The sequence below is a fragment of the Orbicella faveolata genome, unplaced genomic scaffold, assembly GCF_042242905.1.
Source record: "Orbicella faveolata isolate gen_17 unplaced genomic scaffold, um_ofav_v1 contig_1, whole genome shotgun sequence".
Lineage (NCBI taxonomy): Eukaryota > Metazoa > Cnidaria > Anthozoa > Scleractinia > Merulinidae > Orbicella > Orbicella faveolata.
In genome coordinates this window covers 35,055,250-35,080,893 of record NW_028301536.1, presented here as the reverse complement: position 1 = coordinate 35,080,893, position 25,644 = coordinate 35,055,250, and the positions used below count along the sequence as shown (strand labels likewise).

At 39.2% G+C, this 25,644-nt stretch overlaps 2 protein-coding genes across 2 annotated transcripts; both read left to right on the top strand.

Annotated features, from left to right (window-relative positions):
* Positions 1-29: 29 nt before the first annotated feature.
* LOC110040754 (uncharacterized) lies at positions 30-14,866 on the top strand. Its single transcript, XM_020746025.2, has 7 exons — positions 30-740; positions 3,079-3,448; positions 5,264-5,629; positions 6,555-6,777; positions 9,425-9,534; positions 11,014-11,185; positions 12,468-14,866. The coding sequence occupies exons 1-7, from the start codon at positions 205-207 to the stop codon at positions 12,725-12,727; spliced, it is 2,037 nt and encodes a 678-aa protein (XP_020601684.2). The 5' UTR covers positions 30-204; the 3' UTR covers positions 12,728-14,866.
* Positions 14,867-15,708: 842 nt separating this feature from the next.
* On the top strand, positions 15,709-25,106 carry LOC110040719 (uncharacterized). Its single transcript, XM_089292806.1, has 12 exons — positions 15,709-15,892; positions 15,978-16,046; positions 16,229-16,305; positions 17,643-18,465; positions 19,125-19,421; positions 20,021-20,091; positions 20,601-20,741; positions 21,300-21,393; positions 22,188-22,332; positions 22,780-22,858; positions 23,229-23,286; positions 23,392-25,106. The coding sequence occupies exons 2-12, from the start codon at positions 15,980-15,982 to the stop codon at positions 24,639-24,641; spliced, it is 3,102 nt and encodes a 1,033-aa protein (XP_089148932.1). The 5' UTR covers positions 15,709-15,892; positions 15,978-15,979; the 3' UTR covers positions 24,642-25,106.
* The last annotated feature ends 538 nt before the right edge of the window (positions 25,107-25,644 follow it).

Genomic DNA, 25,644 nt, shown 5'->3' with positions numbered 1-25,644 from the left:
TTAGGTGCCAGGCAAGAATAGTTAATTTTTTTTTGTTTTGTTTCTGGCTATCTTTGAATGCGAATACAAAAGATTTAAAAGAACTTTGTTTAAAGATAATGTTTCGATTAGCTATGCTAGCTGGTTGAAAATATCTTTCATAATTCTTTCTCAAAGCACGACCACTGTGGTCGCGACAGACACCCCGACATACCCACCCTGGGAATGGTCTATAGATTGCCACCTGATTTCCGCGCGCTTCACTTGCGTTCTGTAGCGCGCGTGAACAAAGCAATGATGGTGAACATCTCGTACCTGATTCTTTTCTGCTTCATAGCAGCAGGCTTGCAAGTTGTAAACTGCAATCCACCTGTGGGTCAGCCAGTAAGTGACAGCAATGTTCCAGCTCCCAAATTGCCAACGTTCCCCTCGGCATTTTCGGCGCTTATAGAGGTGAACATTGTGAATAAAAACTACACTGCCCTCTTCAAAGAATTCTACGATTTGGAAGCAAACCGGGGTAGTATCGAGAGAACAAAAGATGGAAAGACACATCGCTCTATCTACGACTACAACTTAGACGAAAAGACTTCTATTGACTTGAATGCTAAAAACTGCACTGTTTATTCCATTAGTGGTGGCCGGGGTTTCAACTTTTTTGGAAACAACAACTCGCACATCGAAAGTGTGGCCCAGCTGTTTAGATTCGCCAAGCAGTATAATGAATCTTACAAGGGTGTTGTGCCCGTCCGAGGCATAAGGTAAGTTCATGTAATGCGGTACAATCATTGTAAGTTTATAACTATGAAGAACTGTGTTCTGCTCGCAACTCGATTTTTAGGTGATTAGTTTCAGTTCTAGTTTCGTTCAATTCCCCAAACCGTGCAACGTTTTATCTCCTTATGAAGAGCGAAGTGTTTGCAGAAGCATAAGCGTAAAAAAAGATAAGCCTTCTTGAGAAACATTTTGCGGTAAGCCGCCGGAGAAAACTTATATGTTTCCGTCAAGTGGGTGTTGAGCTTTATTTGATGTGCACTAATCCGCCATCTAAATAATTAAAATAAAATAATGCATAAGTTACGTAATTACACGATTTGAACATTCTGCAAACATTATTGTGTGTCAACTTTTCTGTAGCCCGGTCCTCACTTACGACGCAAGCATACGCATAAGCATAAGAGAAGCTTACGCGCTATTGAGGACTGCCGGACATAAGTTAGATAAACATAAAAGAATATCAAAACCTTTCATTCTTCTGATGCTCATGCTTTTAATGGTCAATGCTGCTTTTGTGTCCAGTGGGGACATGTTGGTATATTAAGGCATAAGCATAAACGTAAGCGAAAGACTTTCAGCCAATCAGCGAGCATTTTATGCTTATGCCAACCATGTCCTCACTGAATATAACACTGACATACAAGCAAGCATAAGCATATTAAGCTTATGAAGAAAGTGTATGCCTGTGTCGCAGCTATCCGCATAAATGCATAAGCTCCTCGTGTGTTTGCTTACAGTTTGCATCCTAAGTGAGGACCAGACTTTAAAACAAATTATTGAAGCTTTGTTATCATTTATAATTACTTCTACAGCTGTATCTACACTGTATGTTTGGTGTACAAACAGGGCTGAATATTATTAATGGCTCAATATTTTAATGCTCTTGAACCTTTCAAAATGTGGATATGGATCAGTAGTTTTATATAAAAGCCTATCACGGCAGTGACTTAGCAAGATTTATCTGACAAATTAAAACTTGCTGTGTCACTGCTGTAATATTTAAAAACACAGAACCGTGAAGTTGTTGCCAGTTGCATGTACATTGTATCTAAACATTAACATACATATGGGAACTAACTCATGCACACATGCATGCATTCATGCATACATCTATCCACATAGCATAAATAGTTACATATTGATATAATTTAGAAAACACTCTGTAGGAAAGTGCGTGCTAAAAGCTGTATTTGGACTATAACTCAATAGAAACACAAATTGTTAATGTAGTGATACATGGGGCACATTATATTAACCAAAGAGAATAATTTACATTTTGATGTTCAAAGTAAACAAGTTTTTTTCTTCTTTTGTTTTTATTGCAGTGTTTTCTAAAAGAAATATGAAACACGCTCACCCTGTTTCTGTATTGTATTTAAACAAGACTGTTTCTGTTGAGGAATTATCGGCTGATAGTTGTCCCACAAAATTTGATCTTCATAAAATAAATATTTGGTTGACGAGAAGTGATTGAAGCTTCAAGGGCAAATATGCTAGTTTTAAGAACATCAAATTTCCAAGGGCAACTACATGTAACATACCAATAGTTCCAAGACATAAACACTCTAATTGTCTTAAATGTTCACCACTAAATTTTCTTTTGTATGCCAGTTCAAATATTGTGTTGAATTATTTTCAACTTTTTTTTAGATGAAAGGCATGAAAGGCAAATATAAAATTTGAAAAAAGAATGCATGCAGACAATTGCTTTTTCCATTTTTTTCTTTAAGCCCAGTTGTTTTACAGAAAAATTTTCACAGATTAGTACTATCCATCTGGGTATTTTCCTTGGATGGGCACTGTGTGCTGATGGTGTCTCTCCGCTGATGAACACTATTGTGTCACGTGATCAATTTAAACCAACACGAATTGGAGAAAATTTAGTGGAAAATTTAGTGAACTATAATTAAGGAGTTATAGAAACACTCGTGAAAGTTTGGGAGAACTCAAAAAAGATGTGGAAACACTTGCCTTTTGGCTTCTGTTACCACAACTTTCTGGTTCTACCAAACTTCCACTCGTGTTTCTAGAACTCGATAGAAACACAGAACATGTTCTCCATCTGCTAAATATTATCCCCTCTCTGACACATTAGACCCATCGCAAAGGGAAGGGCAGGGGGACTAATAGCCCCCTTTGCAGGAATTAAATTTTGTTAGCTGTTGCTGAAAGTTTTTTTGTAGCTTTAAAAGGTGAAGATGTACGCTTAGAGTCCATAGTGTGCTGCATTATTATTCGTTTCTGTTAGTAGTTGAGGTGGCCAGTGAAGAGGTTTTAAACTGATATTAATACTGATCTGTGTGTTTTTTTTTTTCATTGTAGATGCAATCACTGGAGAGCTCAGATTGTTCACAACCACAGTTCTTATTATTTGGATTACTATTTCTCAGTGCCCGACTGGAAAACAACTTGGCAGAATTCAACAGTAGTACGTGCTGTTATCAACGGTACAAGCTCTCCAAGACCCCAGGCCAGTGCACATGCCTTCTTTCATGTTTATGACTTTATTGACTTTCACCCTGGCTCCCCAGACTCATCCAATTTTCAGTTTCCTGCTGGATATTACTGCCGAGGACTTAAAGGTGAAAACAAGACAGTTCCTCAAGTTCCTTCAGCTTTCAGCCTGGAATTTGAAACAGTTACTGTATCAAGTAGAAACAGTTATAGAAATTACACAGTGTCAACCCAGAAGGTAGGTGCAATATGTGATATGTTCCTTAATAAAGTTGCATCATCGTCATCAAAATCATAGTTTTTTCCAAGGGAACTTTCATCTACTGGTTGCCAAAAACCTTTCTAGTGTGCCTATAATTGTAACCCCTGGCAGTGGACTCCAACATGGGCAGATTGAAGAAAGCAATGAACTATTAGAAGAGTGAGTGTGTTTGGAGAATGTTCTGTGTAGCACAGGCGGCCCAAGCTCTCAATGTTATCCTTTTTTCCCCCTTTTTATGCGAACGTTCAGGCTAACGTGACATATGGCATGTACTATTACATAACGACCGAATTTGACCACGCGAAACATGACTCCCGCCTTGCAGTATATGGAGGTGTTGTGTTACAACGGTTTGAATTTATAACGGTTTGTATGGGAATGCAACGGCTTTGCTTGAAAAGCCAATTATTCTTATATTTTGTGAATAAAATCTACTTACCCTGTTGCTGTGTTGTATTCTTTGTTGTTTGCCAGCTCCTCGGGCCGATCTAACACGATTTTGGCGAGTTATCGTTCTGTGGGTTTCCACTACTAAAAGAAAGACAAGGCCGGACACTGATTTCCGGAGTGCCCGCCGCTCGAAGCGAATAAATCCACTGAAAATAACCCTGCCGGCTCAATTCCTCCGTAGAATCGAAGAAGAAATGTTGAAGTTCCATGTCAGTTCACTCGCTACGCGATTCCGTCCACAACGCCTTCGCAACGATACATTTATTTCGAGATTACTTCGCTCGCAAACTCGAAAACAGCCGCGTCACAAAAGTTAGGACACTTTCGCGGTGTTGGTTAACTATAATTAGCCCGACCGGGGGTTGTCAGCAACGATTTGTCAACGGTCAAACCAAAATGCTCCCCGGGTACCCCGGGTACCCATAAAGGGAGTGCCCGGTTACCCGGGGAGCATTTTGGTTTGACCGTTGACAAATCGTTGCTGACAACCCCCGGTCGGGCTAATTATAGTTACCCAACACCGCGAAAGTGTCCTAACTTTTGTGACGCGGCTGTTTTCGAGTTTGCGAGCGAAGCAATCTCGAAATAAATGTATCGTTGCGAAGGCGTTGTGGACGGAATCGCGTAGCGAGTGAACTGACATGGAACTTCAACATTTCTTCTTCGATTCTACGGAGGAATTGAGCCGGCAGGGTTATTTTCAGTGGATTTATTCGCTTCGAGCGGCGGGCACTCCGGAAATCAGTGTCCGGCCTTGTCTTTCTTTTAGTAGTGGAAACCCACAGAACGATAACTCGCCGAAATCGTGTTAGATCGGCCCGAGGAGCTGGCAAACAACAAAGAATACAACACAGCAACAGGGTAAGTAGATTTTATTCACAAAATATAAGAATAATTGGCTTTTCAAGCAAAGCCGTTGCATTCCCATACAAACCGTTATAAATTCAAACCGTTGTAACACAACACCTCCATATACTGCAAGGCGGGAGTCATGTTTCGCGTGGTCAAATTCGGTCATTATGTAATAGTACATGCCATATGTCACGTTAGCCTGAACATTCGCATAAAAAGGAAAAACAAAAGGATAACATTGAGAGCTTGGGCCGCCTGTGTGTGTAGTGGGTCACAATGCTGGACTCGCCCAACACATTGCATGATGAAAAGCCTTATGTTTGTGTACAGCTTGATCACAGTGGGACATGGGTGATGGCAGTATTAAATTTGTTCACTTTTTACCGCTTTTTTCTTCTCATCTGCCACAAGTGATGAAATATATATTTTATTAGCTAACCCAGTAACAGATCTCTGCCTTTAATATACGTGTATTTCTCATTGTAACAGGAAGTTTATGATCTTGAGAAGAAGCTTGTTTTGGTGACGCACCCCAACCGGTTTTATCCTGATGCTGGTCCAGTGCTTACAATTCATGACTTCAACACGGGCATTATCTACAATATCTCATCTGGCAAGATTGGAACAGTGTGCAAGGCATCTTTTGAAACTCTCAATAAGGACAGGTGGTTTGCAGAGGACAGTGAACATCATCACATTCGCATGAAGACAACCCAAGAGCTGTTTAATGTCCCACAACGAAATGGTTCTTCTCCACTGGTATACAAGGGGACAACCTCGGTGCGGGGCATCAATGCTGACATCTGGGTTGGCAAGGCTATGATAACGAGCAGGAAAACAAATAGATCACATGAGGTGACAGAAGTATTCAAGATCTAATTGTTTTATATTACTATTAATAATTATTTCCCTGTTTGTCCAGCCGAACACCTGTCTTTCCGCTTTTTCATTCCTCTATCCTTTCATCCATTCATATCCCTCCATTCATTTTAATACTGTACATGTCAAGTCCTTAGTTTGGGCAAACTAGGAAAATACATGTAAATGTTGAAAATGAAAACTTTTTAAAACATTTATTCAAAATCATAGTTCTCAATGCATAAAAAACTGACTGTTAGTAGAAAGTTGTGTCTGCAGTCATGTAATGCAAATTATTGTCATTGTGTTGATATAATTTGCACATCTGCAGTGTACATGCATTTTTAAGAAAATATTGTCCTTAGAAGAGGTGGGGTGCACACTAAAAATGCTGAGTATAGAAGAATACATGAAGGGTCTTTCACTTGCCAATTGATTAAAACAAGCTAGATCAGAAATTATTTATATAACCAATAAATTTTATGCTGTTAAATGCAATTTAACAAAGTTAACAACAAAAAGTAGCTGGTATTTCTGGTCAGCCATATTCATATGGTATTCCATGCTCATTGCTCTTCACCATTGTACTAGCGTGTTCCAGCGTGGTGGTCCTTGGAAACGTCATTTTGGTCTATTTGTTGACGTCTCTCTGCTCTTGCCCTCCCCTCCATGTCTCCACTCTGTCTGTTAATTATAACTCAGTCTGACGGGTGCCTGGAAGACTGCTGGGGGCTCATGGCTGGGCTGCGGGGATTGCCAGCCATGGGAGCGTTATGCTTATGCAGTCTAGGAGCCGGCTGGTCACAGTGGAGGCCCCTGGATATCCCAGGCACTCATCTTCCATACAGCACGTCGATGCAGTTTGTTAATTGGCAATAAATCATTTCTGATCTAGCTTGTTTTATTTCTCACTGTATTTTAGGTTGTCATAGAGTTCTACTTTGCAAAACCAAACTGGCGTTTCACGTCAGGACCTCAAAATGATGAACACAAGGTTCCTGTTGGAATTAATTTTTACTCAGAATGGGGCCAATCTGTGATGAACTTGTTCAACTTTGATGCTGAGGCTGCTGAAACAACGGCTTTTGATGTGAAACCTTGTTTCAGTTGGGAAGAGCAGCGCTTTATTCAGTTTGCTTTGAATGGTGAGTGTGATATATGGTTGTGTAACTTGTTAAAGGGCATCAAGAACATTCTAATTCTGAGGATCTGGCGAACCTCATGGGTTGATCGTCAAGTCCAACTCTTGTTGTTTAGAGCATGAAGCAACTATTGAAGATTTAATGGTAACTTCTGGGTGGGGTGGCACTCAGTTGTAGGTTAACCCTCTCCACCTCCACTGAAGCTTAGAGGGACTGTCATTAAGGGTTGTTTAATCCGTTTTATTAAAAACTGTATCATTGGATAATGCAATTCCAGAGTTTCATCAACTGGCTTAGCCATCACAACCCTCCAAGTTGCGACCATTTTAGTCGCCAGCTCGGCGACTAAAATTAACGTGACCTATGCATTAGGAGCTTGAGTGGACTATCATCCGGAGTGAAAAGAAAAACATTCTGAGCATTAAGAATTCACTTTGCAAAGCTAGTTGTTGTGGGATTTTAACCCACAGAAATGGAGACTGAATAAAATGAAATGTTACACGTAAACAAAGATCAAGGAATTGCATTCAGTTGAGCTTGGGACGCGACGAAATTTGTTCCACTCGACTGAACTTTGGCATGTGACAATTTTACCTGGAAGCGTGAGACAACGCACACAACCGGTCAGAAGAGGAATTCTGAGAGCTTGGAAAGCCCGACGGTGACAGGATCCACAATATATTTGAGAAACATCCAGATGTATTTGAGAAACGTATTTTGTTTCAGTGGACACGAAAATACTTGACTTTACAGCAAACTTGATAACACAAGCACGGGGGATTCTATAAATAAAAAAAACTGATGAAAAGCGGATCGCAGTTGTAAATAAATTTCACTTGTGTGAACGAACCTGGGTTTATTTTTAAATTGTCAAAGATTTCATCAATAAAAAATATCCGTCTGAGTGATTGCCCTGAAACTTGTGAAAGTATTTTCGCGTTGAGTATTCGCGTTGTGCGGTTCGCATATTAAATTCAAAACGACAAACAATTTGAGCGTGAACTTTTCTGTCCATTTCAATAGTCTTTAATTTTCAGATGAAGTTTTATATCGTTTGCTTATTCAAGCAGAAAACGAGGTTGAACATTTAAAAAAGATCATAAGCGATAAGGTAAAAATAGTGTTCACTTTATGGTCTCAGCAAGAATTTGATGCCGCCTTGATAAACATTGGAAAACTTTCCGCCGTTCAGCTGCGAATGAGGCTATCTTATTTTAACTTGGTATAATCTGTGTCGTTTGCACTGCTCCTGTTGTGTGAATTAAAATGATATACACAAATATTTTTGTGTTTTGTGAAGCGACTTTTTTTCTTAATTTTCATCAAATATTTTCGCGGGAAAAATGGCAGTAAACATACGTTTCATTCATACATGCTCACGCAAGAGTTTATAATGAAGATAGTCTGAACCTTTGGTTTTTGATATTTGTAAATCGATGGAGCTATTTGAAGACATGTACATTTGCATTATTATAACCATTGTAAAAGATTTATTGAAAGGGAAAGCCAATCAATTTAAAATGACTGAATGAGAACTGTGATCAACTCACAACACTGTTGCAATATAGTACTTTTTCATTGTGATCAGAAACTATTTCATTTGATCATCAATCATTCCAATAAAAGCATATTTGAATCAACATTAGGTAGTTCTTTCACTGAACGGGACTTCAATTTACTTGGAAATAATACAGTTAGGTAATAATAAGATTATTATTTATTATTAATTAATTATTAATTTATGCATATATTTTGGCGACTAAAATTTTTCACTGGCGACCAAACCTGAACAGTCAGTGGCCAAATGGCCACTAAGGAAAAAAGTTAACTTGGAGGGTTGCATCATGGGTTAGGAGCCATTATACCATGTGCTAGGAATATGATAAGCATGCGTGTGATCTTTTGGGGCATTTTTATTTGTTTTTTAGTTTACATGTAGTTTTCTATTTTTTGGGGGGTGTTTTTAATAAAACAATTATTCCAATCGCACTTGTTGGACATGAGATGATTGTAGCCAACTCGGCGCTACACACCTTGTTCGCTATCTATCATCTCGTACCCAACACGTGTTTGATATAATATTCCCCAGGTGTACTTTTTTCTGGCCTCGTTTTGGACTAGTGGCTTGTCCTGATGGACTAGTGATTTAGTTTGCTTACTAGCCCACTGCCTAGTATCCAAAAACATTAGGTGTTGAGCAATGAACAAGTGGCTTGTAATGTAATGATAGCCCTGCTTTGTCAGGTTGACAATTTGCAGGTACCCATTAATATAATTTTGAGGTACGCCATGAGAATGAATTGTGTAATAACCAAGACCTCAGCTGTTGAGCCTGGCCCAGTTCAGATGTCTTGGTTAAAAAAACATGAAATTTTGTAACTATTGATAGACTGGCCTGCCTAGACTAGCACTAGCTATCCACAGGCTAGTCCAACTGTGAAGTGTAACTGATTATTATAAGAAATAAATTGATTGATTGATTTAATGACTGATGATGCAATCATTTGATGATGCATTAGCCCACCCTGACTCAGAAAAGCAGCAGTGGAGTGGTTATTTAGAGACGTATCAACATTGGTAAAAAAATAAAATATGATTTTGCAATTGTTGTCTCTAAATGTCTACAGATAATGTGTTATTGCACCTGTAGACAAATACCAGTATGACAAGTATGCAGCTTCAAGGCAGTTCTTATTGGCTGTCGCGAAGACCATCAGCACAGTCGCTAATGTGTCAATAATCAGAGTAAATGGCATTCGGGTAAGTGCATGCACTGGATTGTGTTGCTATCATTAATTATCTTTGACACTGTTTGACAACCTGATGATTGACCTTGAGTATGATGACATGACTCTGAAATTACATAATTTGCACATAAGGTTACCGTGGTAAATTAAGTTGTAAAATGCACAACATACATGTACATGTACATACATGACTGACTGATGCAAAAATGATATTTTTGCAAAGCTCATGTTTGCATCCCCATGCTACAGTATTTACAGATTTACAGGAGACAGCCTGCTGCAAGCATAAGACTGAGTCTGGGAGAAGTTGAAAGTTTTTGTAATGCAGTGTTGGAAACTATTAATTTTGACAGTACTTGCTATTTGGGCAAGTCACTCCCAAAATGCACTTACACGGTGTAATTTTCACTTGCCCAGAAAGATGTCTCCTCTACTCACACCCCCAGGGCTGGAAAAAAACCCAGGCCTGATTGCCCAGCTGGGTAAGCAAATTTTGCTCTTCAGGGCAAGTGAAAATTGAAATTGAACAGTGGCCCTGTGGGCAAGTGAAATTAGCCTCAGTACTCCTGTCAGCTTGATAAATGATAATTTCCAATGAAACCTAAAGATTAGTTAACCATTGAGTTGAGAGCATGGATTAGTTAGGAATCTAAGCATACTTTGTTCACATTTGTCCTCTGATTTCCATACTGGCTGCCTCATCAACAAGTAGCATTTTGGTTGGGGGCAAACGAAAACTGAAATCTACTTAAGTAAGCCCACAGGGCAAGTGGATTTCATTTTTTGTCCTGCCCTGCTGACCCCCCAAGACAAAAATCTTCACAATGAATCACAAACCCCAAGTTAAATTACTGATTACTGCTTGCTCAACTAGGGACCAGCAGTAATACTTCATACAGTCATGTGTAACCGCTTTGTACACAATGTATCATCACTGCAAGGAACCCGTATCTCATTTTAATTGTCTGTTTATGAAACACTAAGCTAAGTCATATATTACTGGCAAATTATTTTGGAATCTCAAAAGATATATTAAAAAATTTAATTAATGCAGAACTTTGGTAATTTTTCAGTTGGTAAGATGTTCTTGTCAAAATGGAAAATAAAAGAAGTTTTATTTATTTAATATTTAATCTTAAATAATTTCCCAAAAAATTAAAATCTTACCTACCTAACGGGTGAGTGATTGATGATCTGTACTCGCTTGATGCTTTTCACACTTGCATGGGGGAGCGTTGAGAGCACTAATTTCCAACACTGGCAATGTCTCACTGTGAACAGCAGTAATATAAATGGTATAAAGCATCTAACTGGATGACTTCACAGAAAGCACCATGTAGAAGCACTGCTTAATCCAACAATGTAAGTTTCATTTTCTGACTGAGAGATTTAGTTAGAGCTATCCTAAAAAGCATATTAAATAACAGTAAGTAGTGCATTGAAGTACATAATTGCATTAAATAGTTTAGTATAGACGTTGTTGACATTATAGGTGCAGAATAGCAGGGGAGGAATGGTAGTGACCTTCATCTTGCTGAACAAAACAAAGCTTGTGAGGGGTGATGTGGAGGTTATAGTGTATCCTGAGAAAGGACTAATGGATGCATTGAATGCCCTAAAGAATTCTGTACAGTCTGGACAATTCAAAGTGGAATTCCAACAAGGTAAGGACTGTAACAATAAATATGATTATGATGATGTGTCAACTGGGTTGGACACAACAGCAACAGTGTTGGATTTTGATTAGGAAAAGAAAACCAGAGGACCTGAAGAACATATCCTTGATACAAATGTTGAGAACAAACAACAAACCTAACTCTCTTTGTTGGATTCCCTGCCCACTCTCTCTGTATGTATAATAACAAATTACATCCCAACTGCAGATTGATGACTGCTTTACAGCATCTCCGTGAAAGTTACTGTATATAACTGGCATGAGTTCATTACCTTCCAGTCAGCATCAGTAGCTTGTATTACCATTAATTCAGAAACGTATGAAGGACAGTTACAGTAGTCTAGTCTGTCTTTTTAGAAAACAGCCCTAAGAAAGTACGCACGCTGATTGGTTGAAAATCGTGTTTCTATAACTTGATAGAAACACAGAACTAGCACAAGCTGTTGATGTAATGATGGTGCGTGCAAAGAGAATTTACATTTTGATGATCAAATTAAACAAGTCGTTTTCCTTTTTTTCATAACAGTGTTTTCTAAAAGAAGTAGAAACATGTTCTCTGTGTTTCTATTGAGTTACAGAAACACTCGTGAAAGTTTGGGAGAACTCGAAAAAGCTGTGGAAACACTCGCCCTGTGGCTCGTGTTCCCACAGTATTTCCTGTTCTCCCAAACTTCCACTCTTGTTTCTATAACTCGATAGAAACACGGTACATGTTTTCTATTTCTTTAAAAATGTAAAATTATAGATTCTAATTATTCCTTTAATTTAGTGTTAGATCATGTACCACCTTTTGGTGATGAAAACTGGTCAGGTGACCAGCCATTTTGCATAAGTTAAGGCTTAATTCTATTTAAGGGGTCTACTCTCTAGAAACACAATCTTTGTGATGGAATTCCAGGGCCAATTTAACCAGAATCAAATTATGACTTCATGAAAAAAAAAGTATGACTGCAGGGGCATGTCCATGGTTAATAAAAATTATCTTCCTAAGTGCTTAGCATGTTTATGATGTCTATAAATGACAACAACAACAACAAGAAATGACAGCAAAGTGCCTTGGTTTGCCTGTTGCTACATGTAGCTATGGCCCTGGATTCTGTCTTACTTCCTGATAATTTGACTCTTTTTTCCTAGAAGGCTTAGCTCATTTTTTCATCTAGTTTAGACTCCATTTGCTCTTAGTATGATCAGTCTTGTAAACCTAAAATGACTGTTGACCTACCTGGACTCTTTATGCTGACAATATTATTGGCATCATTTTCTCTTGACAGAAAAAATCTATGCTACTAAGTCTTCATTCTATGTTGGGTTTTGGCCATCCTCTCCTCCGCACTCTGGGTCTCCACTTACCACTGCCAAACCATCAAACCAAGGAGGCAGTAAAATGAAGACAGAGGGTGTCTCTAGTGGTGCAGCAGCAGGAATTTCCTTCCTCATGCTTGCAGTTGGAATCTGTGGAGGCCTGCTTATTGCACATGTGATCATGAAGCGAAGGGGAACCAGCTTGTTTCAGTATCAGAGACAGGAGTAGCTTCATGTATTTCATTGCTACTGTACCACGGGGGCTTATTTCAAGATAGGGACCTAGATGCCATATAACATGAAATTTTACTTTGCCATATAACAACTTAATTTCATTTTGTGGAACTTAGTTTTCCTGAACTTACTTTAGCCAGTTTGTGAAACATTTTTTCAAGTAAGCACATTAAACTAGACTTTTTCTATGACTTCAAAAACATTTCCACATGTTAAAAAAAGAATAATGCAAAAATTTCAGGTTATGAGGTTGTAAGTAATCTATGTAAACCAGCACAAGAGTTAAAGTGTTCAATCACTCCTGCCCAGATAGGAATAAGCCTAAATTTGCAGGTACTAGACAGGCATAATGATAGCACATTTGTTAAAAAGAAATGTTTGATAATCCTAGTGTCTTCTTAGACATTATTCATATGTTATCATAAACAAGGGTTTCATTGAGGTTTTGATCAGGAGCACAACTGGTTTTAACAGACTGGCAAAACAAAAACTATTTGAACAGAACATTGGAACGAAAATGTTCCTCTAGATGTTCAAACCAGCTGGCCAAAATTGTCCTAGCAGCCGGTCAATTTGCCAAGTGCCGGGACCTTAATGAAAACCTTGTGATCATAAAATTGAATGATTTATAACTGCACACTCAGTAAAGGGTGTATAACAAAGTTATTTGATGAGCTGTCTCCATGTAGAAAGTGGGGTCAACCCTTTTGAAGGCTTATAGTTGCAAGTATTGACACCATACAGTATTTTGAGAAACCTTTCACTAGCGAGGGTGAGTTAGTGTTGGCCTTTTTATGGATCTGATGATCGTTAAGTGACTAGAAACTGTGTAGTATTTACTCACTCCATGCATCTTACAAGTGTTAGTAGGGTGTTCCATAATGGGGCACATAAAAGTTACTCACCAGAAGCTTTGTTCAGTCAAGAGATTCATAGAGACTAGCATGCTTACATGCATTGCTGATGATAAGATAAAAATTCTCTCAACTCATTTTTATATATTTGTTACTTCCAGTTGGGAGAATATCTTTAAACATCAGCTTAGACTATCTCAATGGTCGAACCATTTTGTTAATTCTCCTGACGTTAATTAGTGTCATTGTAGTCTGTATTCACTGTGATGGCAGGGAAGTAAGAATACCAGGTATTACACTATTTGTGAATAGTATTTGAAAATTCTCTCAAAATTGCATGAGCTGTGTGGGTGGGTGCAATTTGAAAGAATTTTCAAATATCATGACTAGTAGTGTAAATCTTTTAAAGCTCTATTAGTCTTTCATACAATTACTCCTGATTAAGAAAATTGTGAACACACGCAATAATTTGCTCGCAGTGCAAATTAAAAATTAATGATTAATTGGCCTGCTGTCAGCCAATCACAGTGAAGTAGTTTTCACAATCATATGCATGTGCATCTAATTAAAGCTATGTTGTAATAAATAATAGTAATAATACAGGACTTGGTATTCCAGACCACCGATTTAAAGAAAGGTTTTTCCAAAGCTTATGTGGCAATGCTGAAAGGCAATCTGGGTAATAGTCAATTAATTTTAGTAAACACCCTGAACTTGAAATGTTTCCAGTTACATTGAAGATGTATGATGGCATGCAATGTGCATGGCAGAGTTATTAGGATGTAGTGTTGATGAACTGCTGTGAATCGTAATCAAGCACAAATACCTTTAATATCCTAGAAATCCTCTTGCCCAGTGCTTTTCATTTGGAGCACCGTTTTGGAAACAGCTTCATGTATAATATTCAGGGTTTTTAATCAAAGAACATTTAGTTTTTAAGATAAAGATATTTAATATTATTGTATTTATTATTGCGACTTGAGATGGAGGTTAGAGGGAGATATGGAGAATTTGTAAACTTGAGTCAAAAGTGAGGGATTTCAAAAGGGGTGAAAATTCTGGGTGGTTGATGTTGTGAACAAACAAGCCCATATTTAAGGAGCAATTGTTTTAAATGTGTTTCAGCTGGTAGCCTTATTAGTCACAGTAATATTCTTATTTAGATATATTTAATCCATGCATATGCAATATGCATATTTAATCCATAAAATACTTTTTCATTTGAACCTTTTCCATTATGTACAGTAATTAAAAGTTGACCTAAGAGTCCAAATGCTCTACATGGTCTTGGCTGTTTCTTGGTTATTTCTGATGTTCTGCCGGTTAACGGGAAACATTGAAGACTTAACTTAATTATTACCTTGCAACTACCATGTCACGATGAGGTCTTGGCTCAAACACGGGGGTCCAGGCTAGACAGGTGACAGGCAAACATTATGGAATGTGCCGTTAGAGTTGCGTTTACTTAATTTAGAATCTCATGAACGAAAATTGGGCGCCTTCGCTATTATGAAATCCTATTTAGTAATTCGAGTGCTAAAAACAATAATAAAATAAAATAAAAATCAGCAGAAGGCTAAGGAGAAAGCGTTTTTCTGAAAGAACATACCCTCCAGTCCCAAGGCCCTATAAGGGAAGGTGGGGGGGGGGGGGTGGGGGTGGTCTGAGTATTCCACATCCCATTAATTTTTTCCAAAATATCCCGTATCCTGTTAATTCCAGTTGCAGACATTAGCGATTTTCCTACTCGATATCCCGTGTTATCTGATCTAAACATCCCATTGATTTTCCTCCAAGTATCCCGTTAATTTTTTTACCTTAATATCCCACATCCTGAAATAAACTTCAAAAGGCCGATACGAGCTGGCTGGCCAGTACAACTCTTCAAGGGGCTGGCTATGCACCTGCACCTGTTGTAGAGTGGATTCGTCAGTTTCTAAGCCCGTGTGATCTCCGGAAGATCCCAAAGGAGTTTACCCTTTTCCGCTCTGTAACTCTCGCCTGCATGTGTAGCAGGCGTCGTAGCAGGCTTTTTGTCGAGCTCGCCCCAATTTTCACGCGACTACCTAGATATTAAACGAGGCTCGTAGTCACGTGATTACTTTTTGGCGGCCATATCTAGCTGTGCTGTAGGTTTACCCTTGACGAAAGCGGAGTTATAGGGAGTTTAAGCCTATAAGTAAGCTTATTAATCAGGGAGATACTTTTAAAAGAAGAATGATCATTTGTACGAACAGGCCAGAAATCTAAGTACGTCTGGCTTTAGCTGAAAGGCATATAGAGAGCGGTTTAATGTCAAAGAAAAGGTAAGCTTACCTATCAAACCTTACATGAATTAATGAAAAATTGTGGTTGAGGTATTAGCTTACGCCTTGGTTGTATTTTAAACAGAAATGGACGAGACTGAGAAATCTATCGACAGTTCAGTTGCTCAGGAATCTTTCTTCGATTCCCCAAAAGGTAAACTACACTCTTAGTCTACGAAGAAACTAAAATTTGTTTCCTCGTCAAATTCTTGCCGAGTTGAGGTTGACCTCGACCTTGATAATCATTATAAAAGGGAAGCTTAATCACTATTCTATCAGAAGGCTTAAGTTTAACTCACTCTTTTTTATAAGGTTTTCTAATGTTTATTTCTGCAGGAAACCTCCCTTCAGCTCATATCACATATCCTGATGAGGAAAAATCTTTGGCAAAACACGTTTTAGCCACAATCATGGTGAGTCTGCATCATGTGTAACATTGAGAAAAAAAGAAACTTCTTCCCCAGAAAATTTACCAACCCGGTTTATTTGTGAAGCAAATTCAAGATTAGGTAAACTTGCCCATTGCAAAATGCCCTGTATTACCATAGGCTGCTGAATTTTGAAAATCCCCCACAATTGCTTTGACACAAATTTAAACCACATGAATTAATATAGTGTGCTGAGCCATTTTTAATAGTTCCTAGGGAGAAGTTCGTGAGGCTTATATGCTTGAAATCAGAAACAAAATAATTTCTTTCTCCGATTTTTATACCAATTTGTTGTCAGAACTAAGGATTTTTTTTTATTCCTCCCACTTGTATATGTTTGAGTTGCATTATATTTATAAGTACTCAAATAAATTTACAGGCAAATTTTGATGTTAGGCTAGACTAATAGACACTAAATATTATTATCCAGCATCAAGATCACAGAAGAGCTGAACTTTGTTGCTCAAACGCAGAAGAAAGTAGCGCTGATCATTCAGGGGAAGTAACCTCAGCTGTCCAACAAAATTCAGATGACTGCCCTGAAATATCAGGTATGACTCGCTAGTGGTAACTACTGTTAAGAGAGATCTCTGTAAGACAGACACTGATGCCTGGTACCAGCCAAATATCCCATGTTTTTCTCTAATATTTCTTTTTTAAGGTACTAGACACCCTCTAAGCTGTAGAGTAGACACTGGACATGCACTCTATGCATGACAAATATATCATGCATGAGATATTTATTTCACGTTGACTAGTGATCAGAAAATAAAAATGTGGTCATCAACACTGGCCTCCAAGACATAACACATTTCCAAAATTTTTAATTTTTCAGACTTATTCATAGCTTATGTACATGTACTGTCCATGGATGTGCAATGTTAAACAAAGGTCTTACCCATGTCTTTGCGACTTGATTCAAACCTGGCAGTTTTACAGATCAGGTTTTAAAACTGTGAATGCATGGGCAATTAATTGTAGCTCACCTTGAAAGCCACCACCCCTGCACTTCTGTAACTTCTATTTTAGCTTCACACTTTCCTTTTTTTTTTTTTTTTGACTCCTGAGGTGGCTTTGGATATTTTCCTAGAACTGCAAACTCTTTGTGGTACACACCTGCATGGGTTATGGGCTGGTAGCTCCATTTTGGGGATGAGATGGAGGGCTGTTTGAAACAAGTTATACCCGTATGTTTTCAAAAAGAAGAGGTCCAAGAAAACATTCACTCCTCTCACAAATTCTTTTAATGAAATTAAGGAAATATAGATCATTAGTCCTTTGGCTTTGATATTTTACCCTGGTGAAAGTTCTGTTTACACTAGTTCTTGTTCTGTTTTGTAGATCACAGTGTACCTTGCACTCAATCATCATCATCTATCTCAGCATCATCACCTGTTGCTGCTTTAGTGCCAACAACAGACAACAGTGTACCAACACAACAAGTGCTGGAACAAACTCTACCAGAAGAAAAAACACCCTCCTCTAATATGGAGGTGTCCAATCTAAATGATTCACCATCTCTTGGTTGCCAAGTCATGGACTATGCCAGTGAAAAAGACTGTAGTGATAACTATTCCTTCACAGTTAGTCAAGATGAAAGTTACCATGCCCTGACTGATGAAGACTCATGTGATGCAAGCTACTTGCAAAGTGTTAGTGATTCTGCTGTTGCATTTAACCAACAGTACCGAGAAAAGAGAGCTGAAGAAGAGTCCTCCGTAGTGGCAGACCCATTTTCTCCAGAGGCATTCTTTTCATCTATTCCACTGTTTAATAAACTTCAGAAGAGACCAGCGACAATACTCCCCAAACTGTACAACACAGATTCTTCCAGTTATTACCAACACGAGCAGGCAGATCAATGTTTTACAATAGAGGATCATGGAGTGATTATGTGTAACAGCGAACCAAGCTCTACCCATGTGTTGCATGGTAGCAGTCAAAGTGTACCCATTGCACCCAAACCAGATCCCAATGCTAAAGTGTCATGTTATGTCCTTGTGGTCCCAGCTCCACTGTATTATAAAAATTTTACTCCACAAGACAACCTGCAAATACAACAACAACAACACCAAGAAGATCTTCCTGTGACTTCCCCAACTGAAGCTCATCTTGCAGTAACAAAACTTGATGCCACCCCTGAAGGTAAGAAACAGCAAATGAGATTTTCCCTTTTTCTTAGGACCTGTGCTGTTTGATTAGTGAAGCAACATCTGTAACTTCATACTATAGACAACACCGACCATATAAATAATAAATTACATTTGTTATCTAAAAGCTGGCAAAATGAAGTTTAAATTTGCTGGTATATGCATATGTAAAGGGCTGTGTGAAGAATGCGTTTAGCTTTACTTGCTTATTACAGTCATTCATCTCAACTATATGCAGTTCAAAACACTGAGTGTGTTTTTACCACAAGGAGTACATTTGTCCATTTTCAAAGAAAAATAATGTACATACATAAAAAAACGTGAATGATACAATAACATATGGTAAAATGCTGATTGGCTGAGTCAGTGACCATATGGAGTGGTTGTTTTCTCCACTGACTGTGCAGTTAAATGTGGCATGATGAGTATCAGTTCAAAGATTTTTTCTGTTAAGTTCAAGTAAGCACATGTGACAAGACACTGGTCTTGAGTAGTTACTGAACTTAAGAATGAATGAAAGTTATCTTTTAGAATTTCCCAGGTGTATCTATTCAAACATCAGTAATGTGAAGTGAAATACAAACCTGCACCTGATTCTCATATTGGATGTCAGTTGCACAAATCCATTAATACTTTATCCATGTAATTTCACAGCATTGCATCCAATACTCATACATCCCCCTGAGTGGACTCCACAACCACAAAAGCCAGCCAGGACACCCTTACCTTCAACCAGGATACGAGTGTCACCAAGCCCTAATAAAGGTAGTAGATCCTCCCCTCTTATAACTGTATCGACGACGTCAACTCCAATTCAACCCCTGCAAGGCAACAGACAGCAGTATGTCATTGTTCAAGGCAATAACAGGCACTTGAAAGGGATTGCAAGGTACAAGGACAGTTTCAGGACTCCCTCAGTAGAGGAAAATCATCAACCTATATACCTACAAGGTAAGGCAAGAAGATTGCGACTTAGTGTGCCATACTGAGATATTGAATAAACACAACATGAAATAAATCACATGGAGTTACACCTCCACTTGGGAGCAATCTCATAGGTGGGAAGTTCCCAAACAAGGAGACCTAGTTATTCTCCCAGCCACAAAAAACTCAGAATTTTAAACCTTCCATAAGCAGAGAACTCCTTTCTGGTCCCAAGGGTATACACGTAGGGTAGGTTCCACTCTATGCAAACTGTAGGGGAAAAAACAAAAGAGAAAATTAGCCAGTCCAATTGGATTCAATTGGATTTTTCATTCCCAGTTCAAACACTACCCTCAAGAAATGAATCAGCCGATTATGCAGGCCTTAACCATCTTATTTCAGTTACATCTCAGTCACATGTGTTATGATGCCCTGTTATGTCCAGGGTAAATGTTCCTACATGTAGGTTTATTGCCACTCCAAGCTATATATCCTTTTATCCGTAAATGCGTTTTTCACTTCAACAATGTTACACTTTTGTCACTTATTGTCGAGAATGAAATTTAGGTGAGGATCACGTTTGGCATACAATTCATTGGGTAGCTAATTGAACCCATCTCTGATAGGCCTGCCACCTCAAGGTTTCAGAAGATTTTGGAAGAGTAAGGAAGGCTCTTGTACTGAAAGGACCACCAAGGTGAATTGTTTTGTGTTACTGTTCCTTGTTAGATTTAAAACACTTCTCATCTGCTTATTTCATCTGTGGCACCATATTTAATAAAGGGGGAATAGTTAGGAAGGCCAGTGAACATCAAAGAAGCAATTAAACAAACGGGCCATAATTTATGTTGGAAGGTTCTTGACGGCTGCACATCTTTTGTTTTATGCTCATTGACTATGGATGAGTTACAATAGCAATGCTTCTGTTGGTTAGTTGTATGAAGACACATAACAACCTTTTGTATTTTGCCAGGTTTTGTGTAGGGTCAACCGACAAAATAGCCAACAAAATCATACAACAACGATTGCTACGTTTCATAACCATTTCTCTCTATTAACTATGGTGGCACTATGCATGATCACGCTATGTGAATTACCTTCTCGTTAAACTACCAGCAGCGTGAGATTGAAGAACAAATCTTTCAGTGTGAATTTTCAGTGAGCTTTACTAGCAATTTACCATGTGCCATTTGTGCTGATTTTCAGAGGTCGCTAGCGCCACTTTTTTCAAACGTTTCACCGTCTGATGGTCAAGAAGCTACTGTTCCACAGACAGAGAAGTCTCCACTGACATGCGTCAGAAGCAAGCTGCCTTGTGACAGGGAAGTGCCGCAGACTGATAGCACGGTGAGGTTTTTTTATCATCAGGTCACGCTTTCTTAGGTGATTCTGTAACAGGAAAACTGGTCCTAAAACTGAAGAAACCTCTCTAGACCTAGAGCAACACAGAAGAAATACTTAGATATCCTAATGCAGTATAGGTGAAATTAAGTTTACTACGAAAATCAGTAAGCCGTGGAATTGGCTCAAATTTTTGTATAACGACCTCTCCCGCTTTCTTTTGCTGATCCGCCCACATTCATTTGTGTTGTTGTGCGTTGACAATAAGCAAAGTGTAGTGATGGATACAGGATGAGAATTCAAACTAAAGGTGGGGAAAGGGAAAGAGGCGGATAAACGGCTTAACATATTTGTTTGCCTCTTCCCATTTCCCATCTTTAGTTTGAAATTCGTTCACAGTCAACTCACAACGCAAAGGATTGTGAGCGGGTCAGCAAAAGAAAGTTGGAGTGGTCACTGTACAAAAATTCGAACCCATTCCACGGTTGGGTGATTTAGGTATTAGCTCAGGCACCATCAAGTTAGTTTGTTATTTCGCTGAATTGAAAACTTCCTCTTTTATAGGGTGGAGGTGACAGCAAACTTTTGGCCAGTGAGAACACAAACACTTTAACATTAAAACCATCTGCAGAGGAGGAAGGATCTCAGATCTCACCCGGTAGGAGGCACTCCCAATGTCCGTCTGGCCTGCTGTCGCTCCAACTATTAGCATTAAAACATGCTCTGAGCTGCATGAAGTCTTTTAGTCCCAATTAGCCATCAGCCATGTGCCATTCATTGATCCACATTAAACTGTCCCCTTCTGGAGAGTCTGGGTCTGTTTAATTAAACAGGGACTTAATGCTGTTTTTGTCCTATCCGGAAGTAGAAGGGGAGCAATTTGCATAGGCGGCAGTGAGCATTCAGAGCCTCCAAGGCAAGAAAAAAAAAGGAGAAAAAGGGGAATATGATTATATGATTTCAGTTTTTATCAGACGCCACTGATTTAATGCCAATGCATCATCTCGGCTATGTACTTACTTTACTGAACACCACAGCCAGTATTAGTAACACAAATTACGAGGAGAGCATTTTTAAGTGATATACTCATCATGTCATGTTACATGACCATAAATGAGCCAAGAGTTGTTCGCTCATCCAAACGCCGCTCACTGTCCCTTTACGCAATTTTTGTCCCGTAGCTTGTGTCGTTTTTGGGTTGTCAGCCATTTTTTTTTTGTTTTCAGCTTATCGAGGTATCTTAAGAGTAGTCGACTCGACCAGAACTTTCATCGGTCGCTGATGCTGACGGAGAGCCCTGTGACCTCGACCTTTTACGTCTATGACCAATCAAATAACGTTTTCAGTGTATTTGCGACAGAATTCCGATAGTTCTTGGGTGAATTTTGGTAAGGAGAGAAGTGCGGCATGTCACGATCTCTTCAACTAACCGTGGACCGTGTTTCCTTACAGCTGGTACAGTGCAGGAATGTCATAACGAGAACGAGCTAGAGCTGCCCTTGGACCCTCAAAAACTTAAAAGTGATGAAATTACTACGACGCCAACCCCTAAAACTAGACACGGAGAAGACAGAGAAAAGAAAAAGATCAGAGACAGGTTCGAAAATAGTTTCCTGTAATAGCTTCTAGTAAATTTCCAAGTGCCGTTACTTAACAAATAAAGAAGCCTAAATCCCAAATTTCTTCAAAGAAAATGTTTTTCGCCATCTCTAACAAAAATGCTGACTAAAGTTAATGGGCGAAAAACAATAAAACACGCTTTTTCCATGTTTTATACCCTGATTAAACATGGGTTTTTGACCAATCAGAGCGCGCGCAGGGTCCTATCTATATTGTAAATCGTTTTATAATTCGCCGAGGTAACGTTCGACAGTTTTATTCCTCAATTTCTAATTGTAGCAAACTATTTAATCAGCGTTGTTAGTAACAGCACTGTGTTCTCAACGACAATATTTTGAAGCCTCTGTTGATAATCCTTTTCACAAATTGCAATTGAACCTAGAAATAATTGAATATTTAAATGAGCGCGTTTGTTTTCTCGTAGGCGATATGACGCAGAACTCAAGAAAGCCTTTGATCAGCTTAGACAATTAGTGCCCCGTCTTCAGAAGAGTTCCAGTAGGGTATGTGTAGATGGCCTTCATTAACTTAAGTGGTCCTTGCGAAGCACCAGATCAAGGGTTGAAATAGTGTTAGAGTTTGAGTAAGGTCTAATTCAGAGTAGTTACGGGTCAATGTGTAGCGTGTTTTCAGCATCGTTTTTGTTCGCGTTATCCCTCACAGACTTAGCGAATGCCGTGCGCATGGTTAAATCATGCCTTTTTGCGATTTAGTTTTTAGCTAACAGGATAGGGATAATTTCAGCGTCAGATATCAATCTAAGCTGTCTAATTAGAATAAGAATTCAAACCACCACAACGCCTGGTTAACCTAAGTTAGCCGCGTAGCGTTTTTGCTCCAACCAAGACATCGATTGTTTGGTTAACTTTTCAGGGACTAATTTTACAAGAAACTATCAAGTACATTGGATTCCTCGAGAAAAAAGTTTTAGGTAATGTCATCATTTTTAGCTTACTCCTTTTTGTGCCCTTTTCTGTCAATCGGTGAATATTTTGATCATTTTGATTTCGGATTTTTTTTTATCAATTTAATACAGGTGCAGGTTTGTGGTCTACTTTACAATCGGCAGAAACTGCTGAACGCAGTACTCGGTTGGAAAATGCCACTCAAGGAACAAATGTCGATAAAAAGCAAGGAGTTTCCGAAAAGTCCTCTCCTTCTGTCATAAGCTGTGATGTTACTGATATATGCAATGTGACTGCTAACACAGAAAAGGAGCCATTGACAATATCTGAGCAAGAAAAATCAACAACTGTCTTAAATTCTCCTGTAATTTTAATTCCACCAATGTCCCTGTCAACAGAAGAACTTTCGTATTCGTTTGTTAGTCGCGAAGGATCTGTTGTCGCCATTGATTCCGTGGATACTAATGAGGAAGGGGTAACAGTTGAAGAAGTACCTTTGCCGATTCCATTCCAGCAAGTCCAGCTCTTAGCCGTGGATCAAAGAGATAAAAATCCGGTATTGACTCCTCAGTCACCAGACGAGCCCCAATCTAAAGAACCCCACACCAGACTTATCCCTGTCGTTGAAATACCTGGCTACACAGAGAGCGGCGAGTACCTGAACGTGGTTGACGAGGGTCACATCTCTCCCCAATGGGACGTATTTCTGAGCGCCATGACTACAATCAGCCAAGAGGGTTTAAATGACCTTGGAGTCACTCTCTCGCCCCTCCTTTCCCCCTTGGGAATTCTGCTCTCGCCTGGAGAAGACCGTAGTCAGGAGCCTACCATCACGGCTGTGGTTGAGTGCGAGGAAAGTGCCGAAGCGGAAGAAGCTATTTCAAATTCATGCACCGAGGATGACAGCTTTGCATCCAGCGGTGGGATGTCAGGGATTTGCACGGACATGACGTCCATAGCAGCCTCGGTAGAGATTACCACTGAAGAGCGAGATAAAAGTGTGTCCTTATCGACTGGCAAGACAAGAAGAAAATCGCGACCGGCACAGATCGTACCTTCTGTATCACCTCTGCAAGTTAGCGATGACGGCTTGACATGTAGAACACCTCGCAGCAGAGACAGGGCAATACTACAGGATCACAGTAATTTTACAGACACCAAGTCGCCTATGGTCGATGATGGAAAAGGACGTCAAAGAAGGCGGAAAGACCACTCACCCAAGCAATCCTTTAATGACAATGCTGACGAGAACTCTGCTATTGTCGCCAATCAAAGCCGCACTCCACCTGGGAGAGTGTCCAGTGTGCTACTTACAGGGAAGAGGAAGACTTCCCGCAGTCCCCGTGGAGGAGTGGGGACGAAGAGAGGACGGCGCAATTAGATGCAACATTATACCTATATATGGCCTCAGTGACTCAGTTATAGTGGCGTTAAAATGTTCCAATGTGTGGTAAATCTTGCACTTTTGACATAGTCACTTGAGAGTAAACCTGTAGCTGCTTATGTTAAGATCGGAATACAAGATTGGAAACATGAACTGACAATTTAATGTGATATGGATTCTGCGCGGAATGCGAGCCGAGGAAAGCAGTGATTTCATGCAGTGTATTTCAAACCATGTTAGTCATCGAAACCAAGGAAGACGTTTTCTCCAAAGAACTATGTATGACATCGTTAATAAATTTGAATCGATCTTTATTTCCATACGTCTTGTTTTACTTATCAGAATAGAGCAATCGCATGGCTTAGAGAGTTTTGCTGTCCACAAACAGCTCACAGACATCCCTCAATATAAGCCTTCAAAACTCTTCTTGTTGTAACTGCATGTAATAGTGACATTCGGTTCCAGGATGCATGACATTTGCCATTACTTTTGGCATCTCTACAGTAAAAAGCTCGCCGAATCTGTTTTTTTCCAACTATTTTTTTTCCTTTCAACTTTGACTCGCCTACCGCCTATTTGAAGATTAGTCGATGTTAGCAACACTTGCCCTGCTTTTCTTCTACTAACAGGTAATGTACGCGGACAATTATCCGAGCATTACCCAAGTGGAGGCTATTGTGTTTACTGTCTTTCAAATATTTTTCGCAACATGCGAGATTTGAAAAATTAGGGAAAATCCGAACACATTTTCAAACTCACCTGGGGACTAGCGTGTTTATTCTCCTTCAAATATTTTTCGCAACCCGTGAATTGGGGAATGTCGCTGGGATATTTCCCAGCTATAGCTGGAGCATATTCAGTCACGTGACGCGTTTAATCCAATCGCATGCGAGCGAAAATACCTGGTAGATTATAAAGGCTGATAACCGAGATTCAGTGAACCAGTCACAAAGCTAGAAATTAAATGCATTACGCGAGGTTGACAATTACACGATAACGT

Bases quoted from the DNA above. Each gene is read 5' to 3' on its own strand.
- LOC110040754 (XM_020746025.2), top strand. From the start codon at position 205: ATGGTCTATAGATTGCCACCTGATTTCCGCGCGCTTCACTTGCGTTCT. The intron at 6,778-9,424 runs GTGAGTGTGATA...TTGCACCTGTAG, and splicing joins TATTCAGTTTGCTTTGAATG to ACAAATACCAGTATGACAAG. The intron at 11,186-12,467 runs GTAAGGACTGTA...TTCTCTTGACAG, and splicing joins CAAAGTGGAATTCCAACAAG to AAAAAATCTATGCTACTAAG.
- LOC110040719 (XM_089292806.1), top strand. From the start codon at position 15,980: ATGGACGAGACTGAGAAATCTATCGACAGTTCAGTTGCTCAGGAATCT. The intron at 18,466-19,124 runs GTAAGAAACAGC...GTAATTTCACAG, and splicing joins ACTTGATGCCACCCCTGAAG to CATTGCATCCAATACTCATA. The intron at 23,287-23,391 runs GTAATGTCATCA...AATTTAATACAG, and splicing joins CCTCGAGAAAAAAGTTTTAG to GTGCAGGTTTGTGGTCTACT.